An 18059-nucleotide genomic window follows, 5' to 3' on the forward strand; every position below is an offset into this window, starting at 1 on the left:
AGTAGGTCTTTGACAGGATCCAAGAGTCTCTTTTCTTTATTGTTTTGAAGAATCTACATTTCTAAATAAGCACCCATATGATTTAGATGCAGATAGTTTGGTATCTATGCTTTTAGAAACATTGCCTAAAACACTGCAAATTTTAGTTCCCTCAAAGGCCAAGTAGGTCCATAGTTTCCAGCAAATAAAATATGGTAGCTCTTAAAACTTAAAAGATCAATTTTACAGACTATTATGTAGTTTTTACCAGAAAACACTTAAAAGGTAAAACGTGAATATACTAGTGCAGGAGACAGCAAGCTTTTTTCTATAAAGACCAGATAAATATTTTAGGTTCTATGTGCCAACAAGGTCTTTGTCACAACTAGTCAATTGTCCTATTACAGCACTAAAGCAGCCAGAGACAATATTGAGTATGGCAGTGTCCCAAATAAAACTTAACTTAAAAAATAGTGAAAGGTTAAATTGGTCACTAGTGTTAGTTTGCAGGCTCCATGCCATGGTCTAGAGCAAAAGATAATACTAGTGGCCAGTAAGTTCCCTAAAGAGCAAAAGCAAGAGACTTTATATCCAAAGTTGGAATAAATGTTAGGGATCAATTTTAATTCCCATTTCTTTCCAGAATAAGCCATATCTCATTTAATTCTTAAATATGTATTGAGTGCCTATTAATACAGTTGGTGATATGAGGACACATAATTTTTGGAGACAGAAATCCTCCAACCCTGGTTAACACCTAGACACCCAAAGCTGAGAAAATACCCAACTGTCTCTGATAGTCTGATGATAAAATAATTTAAGACCACGGCTTCAGGCTGTGACATGATTCTCAAACTCTAATGAATGAGGGTCTGCTAACAAGGTCCTTCAAAATGCAGATTTTCAGATCAAATATTCAGACATTTGGATTAATTAGAATAATTTAGTTGGAAGTCCACAAATCTACATTTTAATCAATAATATATGGGCTGCAGCTGTGTGGCAATCAGGAAACAGAAGACTTAAGCTATAATTTCAAAGGCATCTTACTACCTTCGTATATAAAAATGCTAGAAGAGAACTTAGAGACATCTAGTGTGATGTTCTCTTCCAGTCCAAAATTAGTGATTTTTATGAACTCATGAACCATTCATGAAAATGCATTTTTATTATTTTATAGCCACACCTTTATTGTTCCTGCCCCCAACATGAATAATGACTCTTAAATATTTTTTACTTTGAGGAAAGTAACTTATACTTGATGGTTTCTCTGTCTGCAAAGAAAACTGAGTTTGTTTTGAGAGCAATTGATAACTTTAGGCTGTGCAGCAAGGAGGGTTTTCTCTAGCCTTGGGGGTTTCCTTTTGGCTAGGGTTGCTGGATTGCACAAATGGAAAAACAAAATCTTGTAGGAGAAAATCTTTAGGAACTACAGAGAAGCAATAAAATTCATAGAGACTTAACACCAAAAACCCATCCTTGAAGTTAAAAATGATAAACTGGATTTCACCAAAATTACATACTTCTGCTCAGTGAAAGACCCTGCTAAGAGTATAAAGTGTTTGCAAACCACATATCCACAAAGGACAAGTATCTAGAGAACATAACTCCAAAAACTAAATAGTGAAAAGACAAATCATGGTTTTTAATGCCATTCTTCAACAAGAAGAACCAAGATTTCTTGGTTTCAGGTTCCACAATAGAAGATTGAACCAACTGTAGATAAACATTTTTTTTTTTTAATTTTACTTCCCTTGCAGGAAAATGTCAATTTTTTTTTGGTAGGGGGCAGCAATGAAGTTTGAACTCAAGACCTCCTGCTTGCTAGGCAGGCAGTCTTACCACTTAAGCCACTCCACCAGCCCTTTTATGTGATAGGTTTTTCGAGATAGGGGCTCTCAAACTATTTGCCTGGGCTGGCTTTGAACTGTGATCCTCCTGATCTCCGTCTCCTGAGTAGGTAGGATTTCAGATGTGAGTCACCAGCACCCAGCTCCAGGCTCCAAACAGTTTATACAGAGCATTCCACCTTCAAGGAAGTGAAGCATAATTCCCACCCCTTGGAGTGTGAGGCTGCATATGGTAATAGTCCTCAATTTTGATGGTTTGTCTTACAAGTTTTCAACTTTCCAATGTTGCGGCATTCAGTAGAAACTGTACTTTCAATTTTTATCTTTTGCCAGACTAATTGTATGATGCCAGCAGTAAAGCAAGCCACAGTGCCAGTCAACCACAAGATCTAGGGGGAAACAACCCAGACCTATGCAGCTAAGCAAAGGTGTTTAGAAAATTAGGTGTATCCAATGCATTTCCGACTTAGCACATTTTCAACTTATGATACATAGATTTATCAGGACATAATTCCATCATAAGTCAAGGAGCAGCTATAACATGAAATGGGAAAAAAAAGAGTAACTCTATACAGTATTCACACTGACAAACACAACTTCAGCCAAAGATTAAGGATAATTATCAACAGCGTAAGTCACGCTGATAGTATATACATACGCCTGATATGATGGATGTGAAGGGTAATTCACCTCTGTGATCTTCCTCTCCAAAACACATAGCCCCATTCTAATTAAGAGAAAAACATCAGACAAGACCAATAGAGGGATAGTCTACAAAATGACTTACCAGTACTCCTCAAAACTGTCAAAAAATGGGCTGGAGATATAGCTCAGTGAAGTATACATGCCTAGCATGTGCAAGGCCCTGGGGTCAATCTCCAGCACCAAAAAGAAAAACACAAAAAAATAAAAAGAAGGTCATTAAAAACAAGGAGATGATGACCAGATATAATGTGGTACTCTGGCTGAAATCCTGGAGGAAAAAAAAAAAAAAGAAAGGATTCAGGTAAAAACTAAGAAAATCTAAAATATGGGCTTTGGTTATTAAGAATGTTTCAGGGTGGGCATCAGTGGTTCACACCTGTAACCATAGTTACTCAGGAGGCAGAGATCAGGAGGATCACGGTTCAAAGCCAGCCTGGGCAAATGGTTGAGAAACCCTATCTCAAAAATACTCATCACACACACACACACACACACACACACACACACACACACACACACACACAAGGCTCAAGGTGAAGGGTCTGAGAGTTCAAGCCCCAGTACCATAAAAAAAAAGAATGTTCACTGTTGGTCCATTAATTATAACAAATGTTCAACACTAAGTTAGGATATTAATAAGAGGGAATTGGGTGGAAGGGTGTTATGAGAACTCTGACATATCACAAGTGTTCCATAAGTGGAAACTACTTTTAAAGTTTATTAAAATAAATCCAGTTAGAATATGGGCCAAAAGACTTGCACAGTTATTTCACAGAAGAGAGTACGCAAATGGGCAAATAGGCACATGGAGCAAAAGTTCGACATCATTAACCACTAGGGAAATACAAACTAAACCACAGTGAATTATCACTCTACACCTATCAGAACAGCTAAAATAAAGAGTGACAGCACAAATACTGGTAAGTGTACAGAGAAAGTCATACATCACTGGTGGGAATGAAAAAAGTAGCACAGCCACTTTGAAAAAAGTTTAGCATTTACTTAAAAAATTAAACATGCAACTACCATACAACCTAGAATTATACTCCTAGGGATTATTTTATCCCATACAAAATGAAAACGTATGTCCACGCACAAAAAAAAAAATCTTGTATGTGAATATACACAGTGGTTTTATTTATAACAGCCTTCAGCAGGTGAATGAATAAGCAAACTGTGGTGCAGCCATACCACATACAACTACTATTTTGTTTTCCTGTGGTCCTTACGCGTGCTAGAGGAGTACTCTATCACTGAGCTACAGCCCCAGTCCCCATAAACAACTATTACCAATGAAATAGTAACTACTGTTACAGGAAACAACTTGAGTGAATCGCAACAGAATTACGATTATGATGAGTGAAAGAGAAAGTCAGTCTCTAAAGGCAATATGCTATATGAGTCACCCTAGATGACATCCTGAAATGACCAAATTTAAAAATGGAGAATAGGTTCATAGTTGCCAGGCATTTAATGTGGGGACAGGTGAAGCGCTGTGGCTATAAAAGGTCAACAGGGAATGTGGTGATAGAATTGATCTGTATCTCAACTGCATCAATGTTGTGACTGCAGCAAAGTTTTGCCATGTTATCCTGTAAAAGGCCTAAGAAAGTTCTGTATCATTTCTTAAAACTCAAATGATTCAACATAAAAACTCTGAAAATATAGCAATCTCAGTTAAATTTGGACTTCAAATAATCAAGAAATCATCCTTTATTATAGGTACGCTCCAAACATTGCATGAGTCATTCTGATACTAAGAAATTATTCCTTATAAACCAGGAATAGTAGTACACACTTGTAATTCCAGCACTTGGGAGGCTTGGGCAAGAAAATCATGAGTTAGAAGCCAAAAACAAAGAAACCAAAAAATTTCATTATGTGGCTGAAATTCAAATTTAATTAGGAATCTTGTGTTTTATCAGGCAATACTACTCTTGCTTCAATGTGAAAGATGAAGTAATTGCAAAATAAAAGGACATTTAAGGGTTGGCTACAAGGAAACGTGCCTATGATCCCAGAAGCTGTTAAGTTCCCAATCTCTGCAGCTGGCACATCCTCGACCTCACATTTGATAGTGACAAGTACGTCCACTACTCCCAACAGAAAAGCCACACAATGTCAAGCCTTCCTATTTTCACATAAAAGTGAAAATTATCCAGAAAGTCTCTGCTTCTCAATTTCAATTAAAATACCTATCCCCCCAAAAAAAGATTATAAAGAAATAATTAAGGTGGCATGTAATGAGGCCCTACATTCAATCCCCAGAACTGGGAGAAAAGAATTAAGTAGAATTTCCTAGAAGCAATTTTTGGTCTCCACTGCTGCAAAATCATACTATACATACATGAAATCATACTATGATAAAAACCACAACCAGGTGGGCATGGTGGTATATGCCTGTAATCCCACTACTTGGAAGATACAGGCCATGAGTTCGAGGCCAGCCTGTGCTATATAGTGAGACCTGTCTCAGAAAAAAAACACCCACATCTAAGCTAACAGACATCTCAGAAATAGTTTTAACAGGAGAAAATCTATTATTCTGGAAGAAAAATCAATAAACTATCAGTAGTAGCCTCAGAGATGTAAGATGCTACAATCACAAACTAGAGTTGAATCCCATAAAGAAATAGAGAAAAGATATTGTTATTGTGGGACTGAGGCTTGAATTCAGGGCTTCAGAGTTGCAAAGCAGGTGCTCTACCATTCTGGTATGGTTATTCTGGAGACAAGGGTCTCTAGAATTATTTGCCCAGCTGGCCTGAAACTGATGCTCCTGATCTCAGCCTCCCAAGTAGCTAGGATTACAGGTATGAGCCACCTGGCTAAATAGAGAAAAATTCTTCGAAATACAAAATTCAATGAGGAGTTGAAGATGAAAATTACAGAATTCTAAGAATTCTATAAAACATTTTCCATGTTTTATAGAGAAAAGGAAGAAAATCAAAGAACTAGTCTCTGAGATCTACATCAAAACTAATTCCAGAAAGACTGGGGTAGGGCAGGGAGAAGTTAACAAAGCAAACAAAAATATGTTCATAGACTTTAAGGGCATGAATGAAATATGCCAAAAAAAAAAAAAAAAAACCAAAAAAAAAACCCAGATAAAAATGGACCACACCACACTACTAAGAAATTTCTGAACAGAAAGGACAAGAAATGTCCTACAAGCTTCTAGAGACAAAAATCAGATTTTATACAAAAGACCAGAATGGTATATGTTTCTCAACAGAAGTTCTGGAAAACTACAAGACGATATAACAAAAAAAAAATCATTAAAATTCTACACCCAGCTAAACTGTCAATCCAGTATGGGATGTAACAAAAATTTTCAATTATGTTACGATCTAAAAAAATTATTTCTCATATACTCTTTTCCAGGAAGCTATTGGAGAACATACTCTAGCAAAATGAGGAAATAAGCTAAGAAAGAAAAAGACACAGGATGGTAGAGATAAGGGGAATCCACAGGATAAGTGAACAGAGTCAAGTCTCCAGAATAGGCTGGCTTCGTTAGGCATTTCAAATGGGTAAAAATACATGTCTGAACATCCTTTTTGTCTGTGTTCACACTACTGGCGTTTGAATACAGGGTGTTATGCTTGCTAGGTAGGTGTTCAACCACTAGAACCAAGTATCTAGCCCTATGTCTAAGCACTGAGAGAAATTTAGACAAGTGATTGAGGGTATATAAACAAACCAAGTAAGATAATTATTAATTACAGGAAAAACAATGAGTTGTTTAGGAAATCAGTTTATTACATGGCTGAGCTCTGGTTAGCATTTACACAGATATTACCATATAACTATATTGAAAAGTAGGGATTACAGGACTGAGATGTATGGGTGATAAAGGCAGAGAGAGAAACCTAAATCCTCATCCTCTATCATAGAAAATAAGTAAAAAGACCTAAAATTGATAAATCAAGAAAAATCAGTCGGGTGTGGTAGCATATGCCTGTAACCCCAATACTCAGGAGGCTGAGGCTAGAGGATTGCCAACTAAAGTCCATCCTGGGGTACATAGTAAGACCCTGTCTCCAAAATAAAAAAAAGAAGGAAAAAAAAAAAGCATTTTGTATTATTTAAAAATATGGAGAAACATTTTTAAAATATATTTCACATTTGAAAGTGGTTGCATTTAGAAAAGGAGAAAATGGGGTGGGATCAGAAGAATGCTTTTCATAGGTTCATTAAACTCATAATGTCTATGAATTAGGGCACACTCATTTTATATATATATAGGTGGTACTGGGACTTGAACTCAGGGCTTCGTGCTTACAAAGCAGGTGCTCTACCATTTTAGCCAAACCTTCAGTCCCAAACTCAACTTTTTTAAAAAATAAAGTACAAAAAGATTTAAAGATGGAAAAGGGAGGCTCCATCAAACTATCTGTCCCCTCAAACTTTTCCTTAAGTGCCAGTTTAATCTGTATCCTTCAGCTGCTTTCTTTCAGTGTTACTATTTATGTTAATCAACCACAGCACTATTTTCAACACCCCCCCTTTGTAGTACTGGGGGTTGAACTCAGGACCTTGTGCTTGCTAGGCAAAAGCTTTACCACTCCAGCCACACCTCCAGCCTCAAACGCCATTGTTAAAAATTATTTAAAACAATTCATTCTGTACCAACAAAGAGAGATAAGTAGAACCCATGTCCTAGATACTTCATTAGGGCTGATTTGAAATGTTTGTATTGGCCTTTATAGTTGGAACAACAGTGGCTTATTATAAAGAAATCACAGCTGTATTTATCATGCCATATCTAGGTAACTTTATTCAAGATTTTGATAAAAATGATCCTCAAAGTAATATAAATTTAGACACTTTTAAAAAGTCCAATGTAAAATTTCAAAAAAATTTAATTTCAGTTTGAAGTCAGTATTAAGTCTGAAGTAGAACCAATTCTACAAATCATAAATACTATTTTCCTTCTTAAGTTCATTATATTTTCTGAGACAGGTTACTAACTTAGTTTTCTTTTCTTTGATACCGGTATTGGTAACTATTTTAACATAGTTTACGTCTTTAAGTTCTAAGTTTGTACCTATCTTAAATATTTTATTATAATTAAAAACATAAATTCTTACAGAAGAATTCTAATTATTAAATGTAGAAGAAATGAGAGAAATAAAAAATCACTATTAGAACACCACAATTGTAACTGCCACAAGAAAGATCTGCCAATGGATAGTCAAAGGAGTTGGTAAAAGTTTAAGCAGAAATGGGACAGTTGCATAGTCTCAAAGTATCTCTAGCAAATATTTAGTAAGTACAAAGGAAAACACAGTAAGACTACAGTAGGGAATCCTAGCCTTAGTATAGTGATGGAGGTTTACAACACCAGAAACACATTTCCACATCAGGTATCCTGTTATGATACACTGTCACAGACTGGAAGATACAACAGAGACAAGATAACTAGATGCCAGATGGGATCCTAGATTGAATCCTGGAACACTAAGGGGACATTAGTAAAAAGACTAATAAACTCTTCACTTTAGTTAATATTAATAGCATTGTAGCAAGGTTAATTTCTTATTTTTGACAAACGTTCTATGATTAAGTAACATGTCAAAATAAGAATGTGGATAAAGGGTATACAGGAACACTAGTATTTTTACAACTCTTCTATATCTAAAATCATCTCGAAAATTTGAAAAATAATTTTTAAAAACACACACATTGTATATTTGTGTATAATATGTACATATATATAAAAATCAAGATTCATGGAAATTGGCATCTTGGCCATTCAGTAACTTAAACAATTATGTTCTATTCCAAATTAGTCATTGTCTCACAGGCAACATAGCTTTAAGGTTCTCCCTGTTCTGAAATTTAATTCTCATGCTTAAAAGCCTCTTAAACATTCCTATTTTGGGCCGAAAGAGAATCCTAGAATAAAATTACCATATTATCTTACGAAATCACTCATTCCAATGGTTAAGACCCAGCCGATATTGTTACTACATTTTTTTTCATCATCTAGTATGTTTGTATTAATCTGGTTCTAGTTATGAGTAGAGGAGATAGATTTAGTAACACTAATAAGACTGGAAGACCAGGAAAAAAAAATATATCACTGGGATACCTTATGAAAAAATAGCTGTTTGGGCTCGAAGCATGACTCAAGTGCTATACTACCTGCCTAGCAAGTGTGAAAGCTTGAGTTCAAACCCCAGTACCACCAAAAAAAAAAAGAAAAAGAAATGCAAGTTTTTTTTCAAAAGTAGATACTATATTGGACCTCACCTTAATGTAAAAGGTAACCTATTTACCTAAGTCACTTCATCACTTCTATATAACAACATATAAATACCAAAGCTATGCCAGTTAAACATCCCTTTCTTAAATTTGGCTCTAAAATGACTGTCATTAATAGTAAAAAGTATTTTATTATGAAACAAACAATTCTATGAAGTTTACTTTCAGAATAAACACCAAACCTCCCTTTCTTCCCTTTAAAAGAAGAAAATAATGAATTTCCCACTCTAGCTATGGCTGATTCATTCCCTGAGCATTAATCTCCTTTCCCCTCATTATTTTTACCTATGAACTGAGCTGAAATCTGCCCACAGGGATCCTGATAGTTAAACTGACAGTTTACATGGAGAACAATATTATCAAATAGTCACATGATGCTTTCTGTAGTTGTTTTTTCTATTCACTGTTGCATTTAATTTTTCACATGTATTTATCCCAAGGCTCTCTGTAGAAGCAGCAATAGTGGAAAGATACAGTTTTTTTTAAGTAATTATAAATTGGATCTTTATCCAAATATAATAAAAAAGTAAAATATCCACAAACATTTTCATTATGTCATTGTTATTTTCAAATTCACCTTCTCCTGCTACTATGAAAAGCAGAAGTGGGAAGAACTCTAACAAACTATACAAAGGAAAAAAGGAAGACAAACAATTTACCTCAGGAACTCACTACACATTGCAATATATTCAAGTGGTAAAAGGCTATAAATTCATTCAGGATTGCCATTCTATTTGGGTGTCAATAGAGTCTCTTGAATAATTATATTGAACATATTACTACAAAATGTACGAAGAAGTAGAGAATAATACTATATTTGTAAACTGCAAATAAAACAAAACAGAGGCAAGTCTAAGCTGTAATTTACACGTGAAGTGTATGCAGAAAGCAGTCACAATGTACAAAAATGTGACAAGTAATCCACATGTTTACAAAAACAGAATTGTCTCACATATATCCAGTCTTATCTGGTAGGTTTCTGATAGCCTGTTACTTAAAAGTGTATGTCACTCCTGCTGGTAAGAAGCAGCCTCCACATGTCCATAAATTTCTTAAGGAAGTAGTCTACTTGGCAATATTGATAATTTCATAGTTTCCTATTACATTCATTCGTCTGAAAACTGAAAAAGCTCACAACTAAAATGTTCTTCCATTCCTTTGCCAGTTTTTCAGTTTTAAAATCAAAGGAAAAGTTGGAATGTATTGCTTCTTGACATCAACAGGCATTTCAAAGACAGTTAACTAACCAAACTCACAAGTTCTTTGGCCAAGTTAGTAACAGGCTTCCACTTCATTCTAAATCCTTTCACAATCCTTTTTTTTCTAATTTTTCCAGTATGGCCTGGATCTTACAAACAGCCTCTTTCCTGGCCTGCCGGACAGAATCCTGACCCCCAGTTTCAATGGAATCCAGTTCCAAAAGTTCCTTCGTCAGCATTTCTTCCAGGAGCCAGTATGCCTTGTCTGTCTTTTTTCCTACAAACTCTTCTACTTCTTGCTCAAGATACTGGACCTTCTCCAGCACATTTATGATTTTTTTAATACTTGGAGAAGTACCTTCATCTGAAGATAAACACTCTTCAGGAAGATTATTACTCTGATCTTGACTGCTGGGATGTTCGTTGGTGGCATTACCATACAGCTGAGGCTCAGCACTATATTGAACTTGGGAATCCAAGAGATCTGAATTGTCATTGTTCATTGTCCCCGAGGATTCGTACTGATGGACACTGCAAGGAAAGCTGTGCCGGTTCACGCCTTGATCTGACTGGCTATACACATATGAGGAATCCTTGGAATTGGGGGCAAAAAAGGGGAAAAGGCAATTTTAATGGGAATCCATCAATATCAGATTTGTTAGTCCACATCTTTCACCTGACCAAAAGGACATGAAATGATTCCCACCAATAAAACTAGACCGCTCTCCTTAATCTGGAGAAAAACTGTCCTAAGAAAATAAAAGGGAGTGGCCTGCCAATTAAAAGGCAGAGAATTCCTACGTATAATGGTTGGAACCTATCCTGAGGCAGGTCATCATCATGAACGCCTCACAATCTGTCTTACACCTCACAATCCATCCAGTGACTTAATAAATAAACACTAGATAGTTTTTTCCCTAAAGAGTTAAAATCTCAAGACAGATCCTGAAAAGGAATGCAGCCACAAGCAGCTGATGTTGAAGTCTATGGTTTAATTTAGAATTACACCATCTAAGTTAATACTTAGATATTTCACATTTTTTGTTTCTATCTATAGATTATTTGTGGTAGTAAAATACAATATTTGATTGTGTTTAAAATGCAGATAGTAGTGACTCAAATAGTAGACTTGCCTAGCAGGTGTGAGACCCTGAGTTCACTCCCCAATACCACACACATACACTCGCACATACAAAAAGAATGTGAACCTAAAATGTCTCTTTAAAAAGTCTATGAGAAAAAAAATTAGTTGGCTAAAGTAAAGCTTCAGCTTTTTGCAATCAGTCCCCATGTAACACATACCAATACAGAAAAGTCCCATCTTGGGCTCTCTTAATTACCCAAAGATAAAGGAACAGCACCTAACAGGTCTCCTACCTTGGGCTGCTGGGGTGGTGATGAAGGAGGTGGCTGAGGAGAGCCACTGCCAGGCCATTGCGAAGCACTTTCAGTCATGTAGAGATTTCCAGGTGGTGCTGATGGTGCAGCTGAAGGCCAGGGGTAACGGGTGCCTATCCCATAAGCACCAGGAGAAGCCCATGCTTCTTCTTGTGGTCGTACAGTTGGTCCTGATTGTGGAACACTACGATTACCATCCCCATAAGGATAATGGGGCAGAGTCATTCCAGGGTTCTAGATTGAGAAAAACAAACATGCTAGTCATTGCTAAAAAAACCACTTAAAGAAGTAATAGAAATATTCAAGTATAGGCAGATCCTGAGATGCTAGTAACTCTAATTAATTTGTTCCTATAATCTCTCCAAGCCCAAAATGGCCTGGTTCCAAAGACACCAAGGACAGATTTGGTGACAAAGTCAGACCTAAATTCAAAGGATGAAACACAGTATAAGTATGTCCCATAGATACTAAAAACAAATAATGCCATACGCTATAAATACAAAGATATATTAGATCTCATCTTGAAATGAATAGAGAGCTGGGTGCCGGAGGGTCATGCCTATAATCCTAGCTACTCAGGAGACAAAGATCAGGAGGATTGGAGTTCAAAGCCAGCCCAGGCAAATAGTTCGTGAGACCCTATCTCAAAAACCCATAGCAAAAAAGGGGTGGTGGATGGCTCAAGGTATAGGCCCTGAGTTCAAGCCCTAGTACTGGAAAAAAAAAAAAAAAAGAAATGAACAGAGAAATAAACATTCTATCATTCGTAGAGTATTTAAAAAATATAAACCTAATAGCACTAAAAAAAAAAGGTTAAAACAGGGAAACCTTCAAGCAAAAACTAAAGATTTCTTTCACTATAAAAATTTTATGATTGTGTTGGGTGCCAGCGGCTCACACCTGTAATCCTAGCTACCGGGGAGGCTGAGATCAGGAGGACCAAGTTCAAGGCCAGTCTGGGCAAACAGTTTGCAAGACCCTACCTCCAAAATAACTGTAACACAATGCACTGGAGGCTGGCTCAAGTAGTAGAGCACCTGCTTTGTAAGCACAAAGTCCTAAGTTCAAGCCCTAGTACCATCAAAAAAAAATTTATGACTGTGGCATTTTTAAGGTTCCTTTAGCCAAAATCCATTTACTACAATAGCTGCTACAAGTAAGAAAGGCATTAATATAAAAGTAGTCCTTGCCTTCACTGTGGAAAAGTCTGACTATCTGGAGTGTTTTCTTAAATCAGCACTAGTGTAAATATTTATCTTTCCACTGTTTACAATTCAAAATGCAGACTATGAATTCCCTCTCCACACACATACCCTTGCTCCAGCAGAAAACTAACTGCTCACCTGTGAAGCAGGATATCCTGGAACCTGCCCCCTAAGAGACGGGGCTTCACTCTGACAGTCCTGCTGGGGATACATCCAACGAGAGACTGGAGTTGGGCTGTTGCCAGGTGAACGGTAAGTGCTTGGAACTTCTGTGGAGTAATTGGTCTGAGTATAGCCAGGTGCGTAATAAGCCCCAGAGTATGAGGCAGTATTTGCCCCAGGGCCAGGAGGGTATGCTGGACCATATGCTCCATTTGTATAAGAACTCAAACTCTAGAAAAAAAAAAAGCAAAATTGAGAGAAAAAAGATGAATGGGTAAAAGAACTGAAGAGCAGAAATGCAATGACTTAATGCCTAACCTCAAAAACTTTGGAAAGAATAAGAGATCCATAACTAATGAAAATATGAACTGCCCAAGCAATCTGTGAAACATTCTCTCTATTGTAATCACATACCTCATACTGAACTGAAACTATTACTGTAGGGTCTGTGTTGTAACAATGGGAGATGAGAGATAAAGTAAGGAAGTGAAAGCCTCAGAACGGTGCTTCTCAAACAATTCCTTAAGTACACCTAACAATCATATGTCACAGAGGAGAACTTGTACCACAGACTGGGAAGGGGATTCTGGGAAACATGGAGGATGACTAGAGGGCAAAAGAAAGAGAAAGAAAAAAGACAGACTACAGAGACAGACATAATTCTTCCATATGCTTTGTGTTTAACCATCCATAGGTTTAGTTATTCTCTAGGAAAATGAAGATCATAAACTTATCTTATAGGATTATTGTGAAAATTAAATGACATAAGTAAAAGACTTAACAGTATGTCTGGAACATAATATACCCAATAAATGGTGTTTGTATTATCATTGTTTGTATGTATATTTGTTTTTGATTCTACTGAGGTTTGAACTCAGGACCTTGCACCTACCAGGCAAGTACTCTATACCACTTGGGCACACTTCCAGTCCTATATTATCATTATATTATCTGACTCTAAAGTCCATGCTCCTTGTATTGTACCTACCACTCTGCATCCCAGAAAAACCAACAACAGACAAGAGAGACAAATTCCTCACATATTGCTTACTATAGTATTTACTATTTACAGTGCCGGGGATTTAATCCAGGGCCTTGTGCATGATAAACAAGCACTCTACCATGAGCTACATCTGTAGCCCTGCTTAATCCAGACTATTACTGATTCCCAGAAGGCTCAGTTTAATAACTGATGCAAGAATAAAGCTAAACTTTGAATTTAAATGACTACCTTGATGTTTTGTTAATTTCTGTTTTGCCTTTTAAAAATAGTAAAGACAAATTTACAAATAGTGAATCAAATTTACCTGTACTTATCTATCTCCAAAACTACAACACCTTTCTCACATTAGGTTCAAGAATATACATGGCTATACCAGGCATGTGACACACATCTGTATTCCCAAGACTCAAGAGGCTGAAGCAGGAGGATAGCGAGTTTGAGAAGCCAGCCTGAGGAACACAGTGAGACGCTAACTCAAAAGGAAAAAAAAAAAAGAAGCCAGGCATGTTGACTCACACCTGTAATCCCACCTACTTGGGAAGCCTACCTGGGAAGGCTCGAAGTTTGAGGCAAGCCCAGGTAAAAAGTTAGTAATAAGGGGCTAGAGGTGTGGCTCAATCAGTAGAGTGCTTGTCTACCAAGCACAAAAAAAAAAAAGAGAAAGAAAGAATTCACATGGCCAAAGAATTCCATGTGGGGTAGGTACAATGAAAGACAAAAGAGCCAGTCTTGTACCCTAGGAGGAGGGCAATGAGCTGCCTCTTTGTTAAAAATACTGAGGCACAGGCTGGGATGTTGCTCAGTGGAAGAGCATATGCCTACATATGCAAAGCCCTGGGTTCAATCCCCAGCACCAAAAAAAGACAAAAAAAAAAAAAAAAAGAGGCTCTTAAGATATATAGCCTAAACAAGAACTTCTTAATATAACACACGAAGTCCAAGACTTGATAAAACATCATGTGACCTTCTTCTGTACTATAATTCAACTTCTAGAAATCCTTCCTAAGAAAATGATTCAAATATAGAAAAAGCATAGAACCTGTCCACCACATTATTTATAATCAAGCAAATCTGTATACAACTTAAATGTCCTAATAATATGGAATGATTAAATAGGTTAAGGAATATTCATTGAAGGAATTTTATTCAGTCTTAAAAGATTACAATTAGAACTAAATAGATAATGACATTAAAGAATTTAGGGGAGTTTTTATTAGCTTTTTTTCCAGGAGACAGTACCTCCTATGTCTCAAATTGTTCTTAAAAATAATTTTATTAGCATGTATTATTTGTACGGGGTTCACTGTGACATCTCCATACATGGTTACAACGTACCTTGGTTAGGTTCACCCCCACCACCATTCTCCCTTATCGCCCTCCCGCCTAGTAAAAATGATTTCAACAGGTTTCATTATTGTATTTTCATACAAATCTATAAAGTACATTGACCATATTCACCCTCCCAGCTACAACTATCTGTCCTCTATTTTGTTGGTACAGGGGTTTGAACTCAGGGTCTCTCACTTGCTAGGCAGGTGTTTTAGCACTTAAGCCATTCTGCCAGCCCTTTGTGTTGGATATTTTCAAGATAGGGTCTTGCAAACTCTTTGCCTAGGGCTGGCTTAGAACCACAATTCTCATGATCTCTGCCTCCCGAGTAGCTAGAATTATAGGCATGAGCAACTGACACCTGGCTCCTGTCCTTTTTTAAAGTGTATATTCATTGTTCAAAGGGTTTTTACCATGGAATTTCACCTGTGACTATATTGTACTTTAATCAAGTTAACACCCTCTGTAACTACTCTTCATTACTCTTTTCCCCATACCCCAAATTATTCAACAGCTGTCAGTGTTTCATTATGCCTTCTTCCTACACAAATGCAATACATTTCAATATTATTCACTCTCTATCATTCTCTTTTCCTTTCCCTCCTCCTCATAGTCCCCTCAGACAGTCCCACTATTTTGAACATGTTTGTGTGTGTGATCAGTTTGTACTTGTGTATATCTTTTGAATCAATTCTTCCACATATGAGAGAAATCATGGGACCTTTTGTTTTTCTGAACCTGGCTCACTTCATTTAACATGATTACCTCCAGTTTCATCCATTTACCTACAAAAGACATTTCATTCTTTGTGGATGAATACTACTCCACTGTGTATATACGTATACATATATACGTATGTGTGAGTATATATGTACCACATTTTCTTAATCCATTCATCAGTTGTAAGGCATCTTGGTTGTTCCCACAGCTTGGCTATTGTGAACAGTGCTGCATTAAACATGGGGGGTGCAAGTGTCTCTACTGTATCTTGACTTACAAACCTTTGGATGTATGCCCAGGATTGGTATCACTAAATCATATGGTACTTCTATTTCAGTTTTTAAGGAATATCTATACTGCTTTCCATAGTGGTTGTACAAATTTACATTCCTATCAACAGTGTAAAAGGTTCCTTTTTCCCCACGTCCTCAACACTTTTGTTTGTGCTGATGATTGCCATCTAACTGGAGTGAGGTGAAATCTTAATGTGGGTTTGATTTCCATTTCCTTTATGGCCAGAGATGCTGAGCAAAATTTTCTGTTCAGTTTATTTGTCCCTTTCTTCATTGGGTGGTTTTGGTTTTGGTTTTGGGTGGTACTGGGGTTTAAACTCAGGGTCTCACTCTTGCTAGCAAGGAGCTCGAACACTTCAGCCATTCCACCAGACCTGTTTTGGGTTGAATGTTTTCGAGATAGGGTCTCGGAAACTATTTACCCGGGCTGACTTTGAACCACGATCCTCCTGATCTCTGTCTCCTGAGTAGCTAGGGTTACAGGCATAAGTCACCTCACCTGGCGCTTCACTGGGTGGTTAAATCTTTGCGAGTTTAGTTTTTTGAGCTCACTGTATATTCTTGTTACTAATCCCTGGTCAGATGTATAGCTGGCAAAGATTTTTCTCCCATTCTGGGGGCTATCTCTTGTATCTGGTGACTGTTTCCTTTACTGTGCAGAAGTTTTTTGGTTTGATGTAGTCCAGTTTGCCAATCCTTTCTCTTAACTGCTGAAGTATCAGAGTTCTATTTATGAAGTTATTGCCTATGTATAAATATTCCAGAGTTTCCACTATTTTTTCCTGATAGTTTCAAAGCTTCTAGGATCTTTGTTCCACTTTGAACTGATACTGATACAAGGTGAAAGAGACTTAGTTTCAGATTATTACATGCAGATATACAGTTTTCCCAGCATCATTTGCTGAAAGTTGTGGTCTTTTCTCCAACATATGTTTTGGGCTCCTTTCTCAAAACCCAGATTGACTATAGCTGTGTGGATTTATGTCCGGGTGTTCAATTCTGTTCCACTGGTATTCTTGTCTGTTTTTGTGCCATTACCAACTTCCTTTTATGGCTATGGTTCTGTAAAATAGTTTGAAGCCAGCTACTGTGATACCTTCAGTGTTTTTGTTGTTGTTGTAATCCGTGGGTGGGGGTGTGTTTGAAGTGGGACTGGGGCTTGAACTCAGGGTTCATGCTTGCAAAGCAGGCGCTCTACTGCTTACATCATGACTCCAATCCTTTTTGTTCTAGTTTTTTGGAGATGGGGGTCTCGTGAACAATTTGCAGGGGCTGGTCTTGAACCGTGATCCTCCTGATCTCAGCCTGCCAAGTAGCTAGGTTGTGAGCTGCCAGTGGCTGGGTGCAGCACTGCTCTTTATGCTCAGGATTGCTTTGATTATTTAAGGTCTTTTGTACTTCCATATGAACTTTAGGAATAATTTTTGTATCTCCATGATAAAGGTCATTGGAATTTTGTTAGGGACTGCATTGAACATATAGCTTGCTTTTGGTAATACAGCCATTTTTACAATATTGATTCTACCAATCCATGAGCATGGGAGATCTTTCCATCTTCTAATATCTTCAATTTCTTTAGTGATTTATAGTTTTTGTTCTAAAGGTCTTTCATTTACTTTGTTAAATTTATTCCTAGTTTTTTTTTTGAGGATATTGTAAGTGGGAGTTTTTCTGATTTATTCCTAGTTATTTTTTGAGGATATTATAAACGGGAGTTTTTCTGAGTTCATTGCTGGCATAAGAAAAGATAATGATTTTTGTATATTGATTTTGTATCCTTTGCTGAAAGTGTTTATGATGTCTGAGATGTTTGTGGTGTAGTTTTTAGGCTCTTTTAGATATAAGGTGACATCAGCTGCAAATACAGACAATTTGACTGCTTCCTGCCCTATTTGAATTCCTTTTATTTCTTCCTCCTGTCTTATTGCTCTGGTTAGGAATTCTAA

The 18059-nt window shown here is 36.9% G+C and overlaps 1 protein-coding gene across 2 annotated transcripts in view; it reads right to left on the minus strand.

Annotated features, from left to right (window-relative positions):
• Window positions 1-3223: 3223 nt before the first annotated feature.
• The window catches only part of Bag4 (BAG cochaperone 4), a 45821-nt gene continuing 30985 nt past the window's right edge, over window positions 3224-18059 (minus strand). For both annotated transcript variants that reach the window (XM_020167560.2, XM_074054636.1), the window contains 3 exons: window positions 12745-12999; window positions 11381-11635; window positions 3224-10596 (listed from right to left, as the gene is read on the minus strand). In XM_020167560.2, the coding sequence (XP_020023149.1) occupies window positions 10111-10596; window positions 11381-11635; window positions 12745-12999 (996 nt within the window). In that variant the 3' untranslated portion in view covers window positions 3224-10110. The remainder of the gene's footprint in view (window positions 10597-11380; window positions 11636-12744; window positions 13000-18059) is intronic.

The sequence above is a fragment of the Castor canadensis genome, chromosome 14 (assembly GCF_047511655.1).
Source record: "Castor canadensis chromosome 14, mCasCan1.hap1v2, whole genome shotgun sequence".
In the NCBI taxonomy this organism is placed as follows: Eukaryota; Metazoa; Chordata; class Mammalia; order Rodentia; family Castoridae; genus Castor; species Castor canadensis.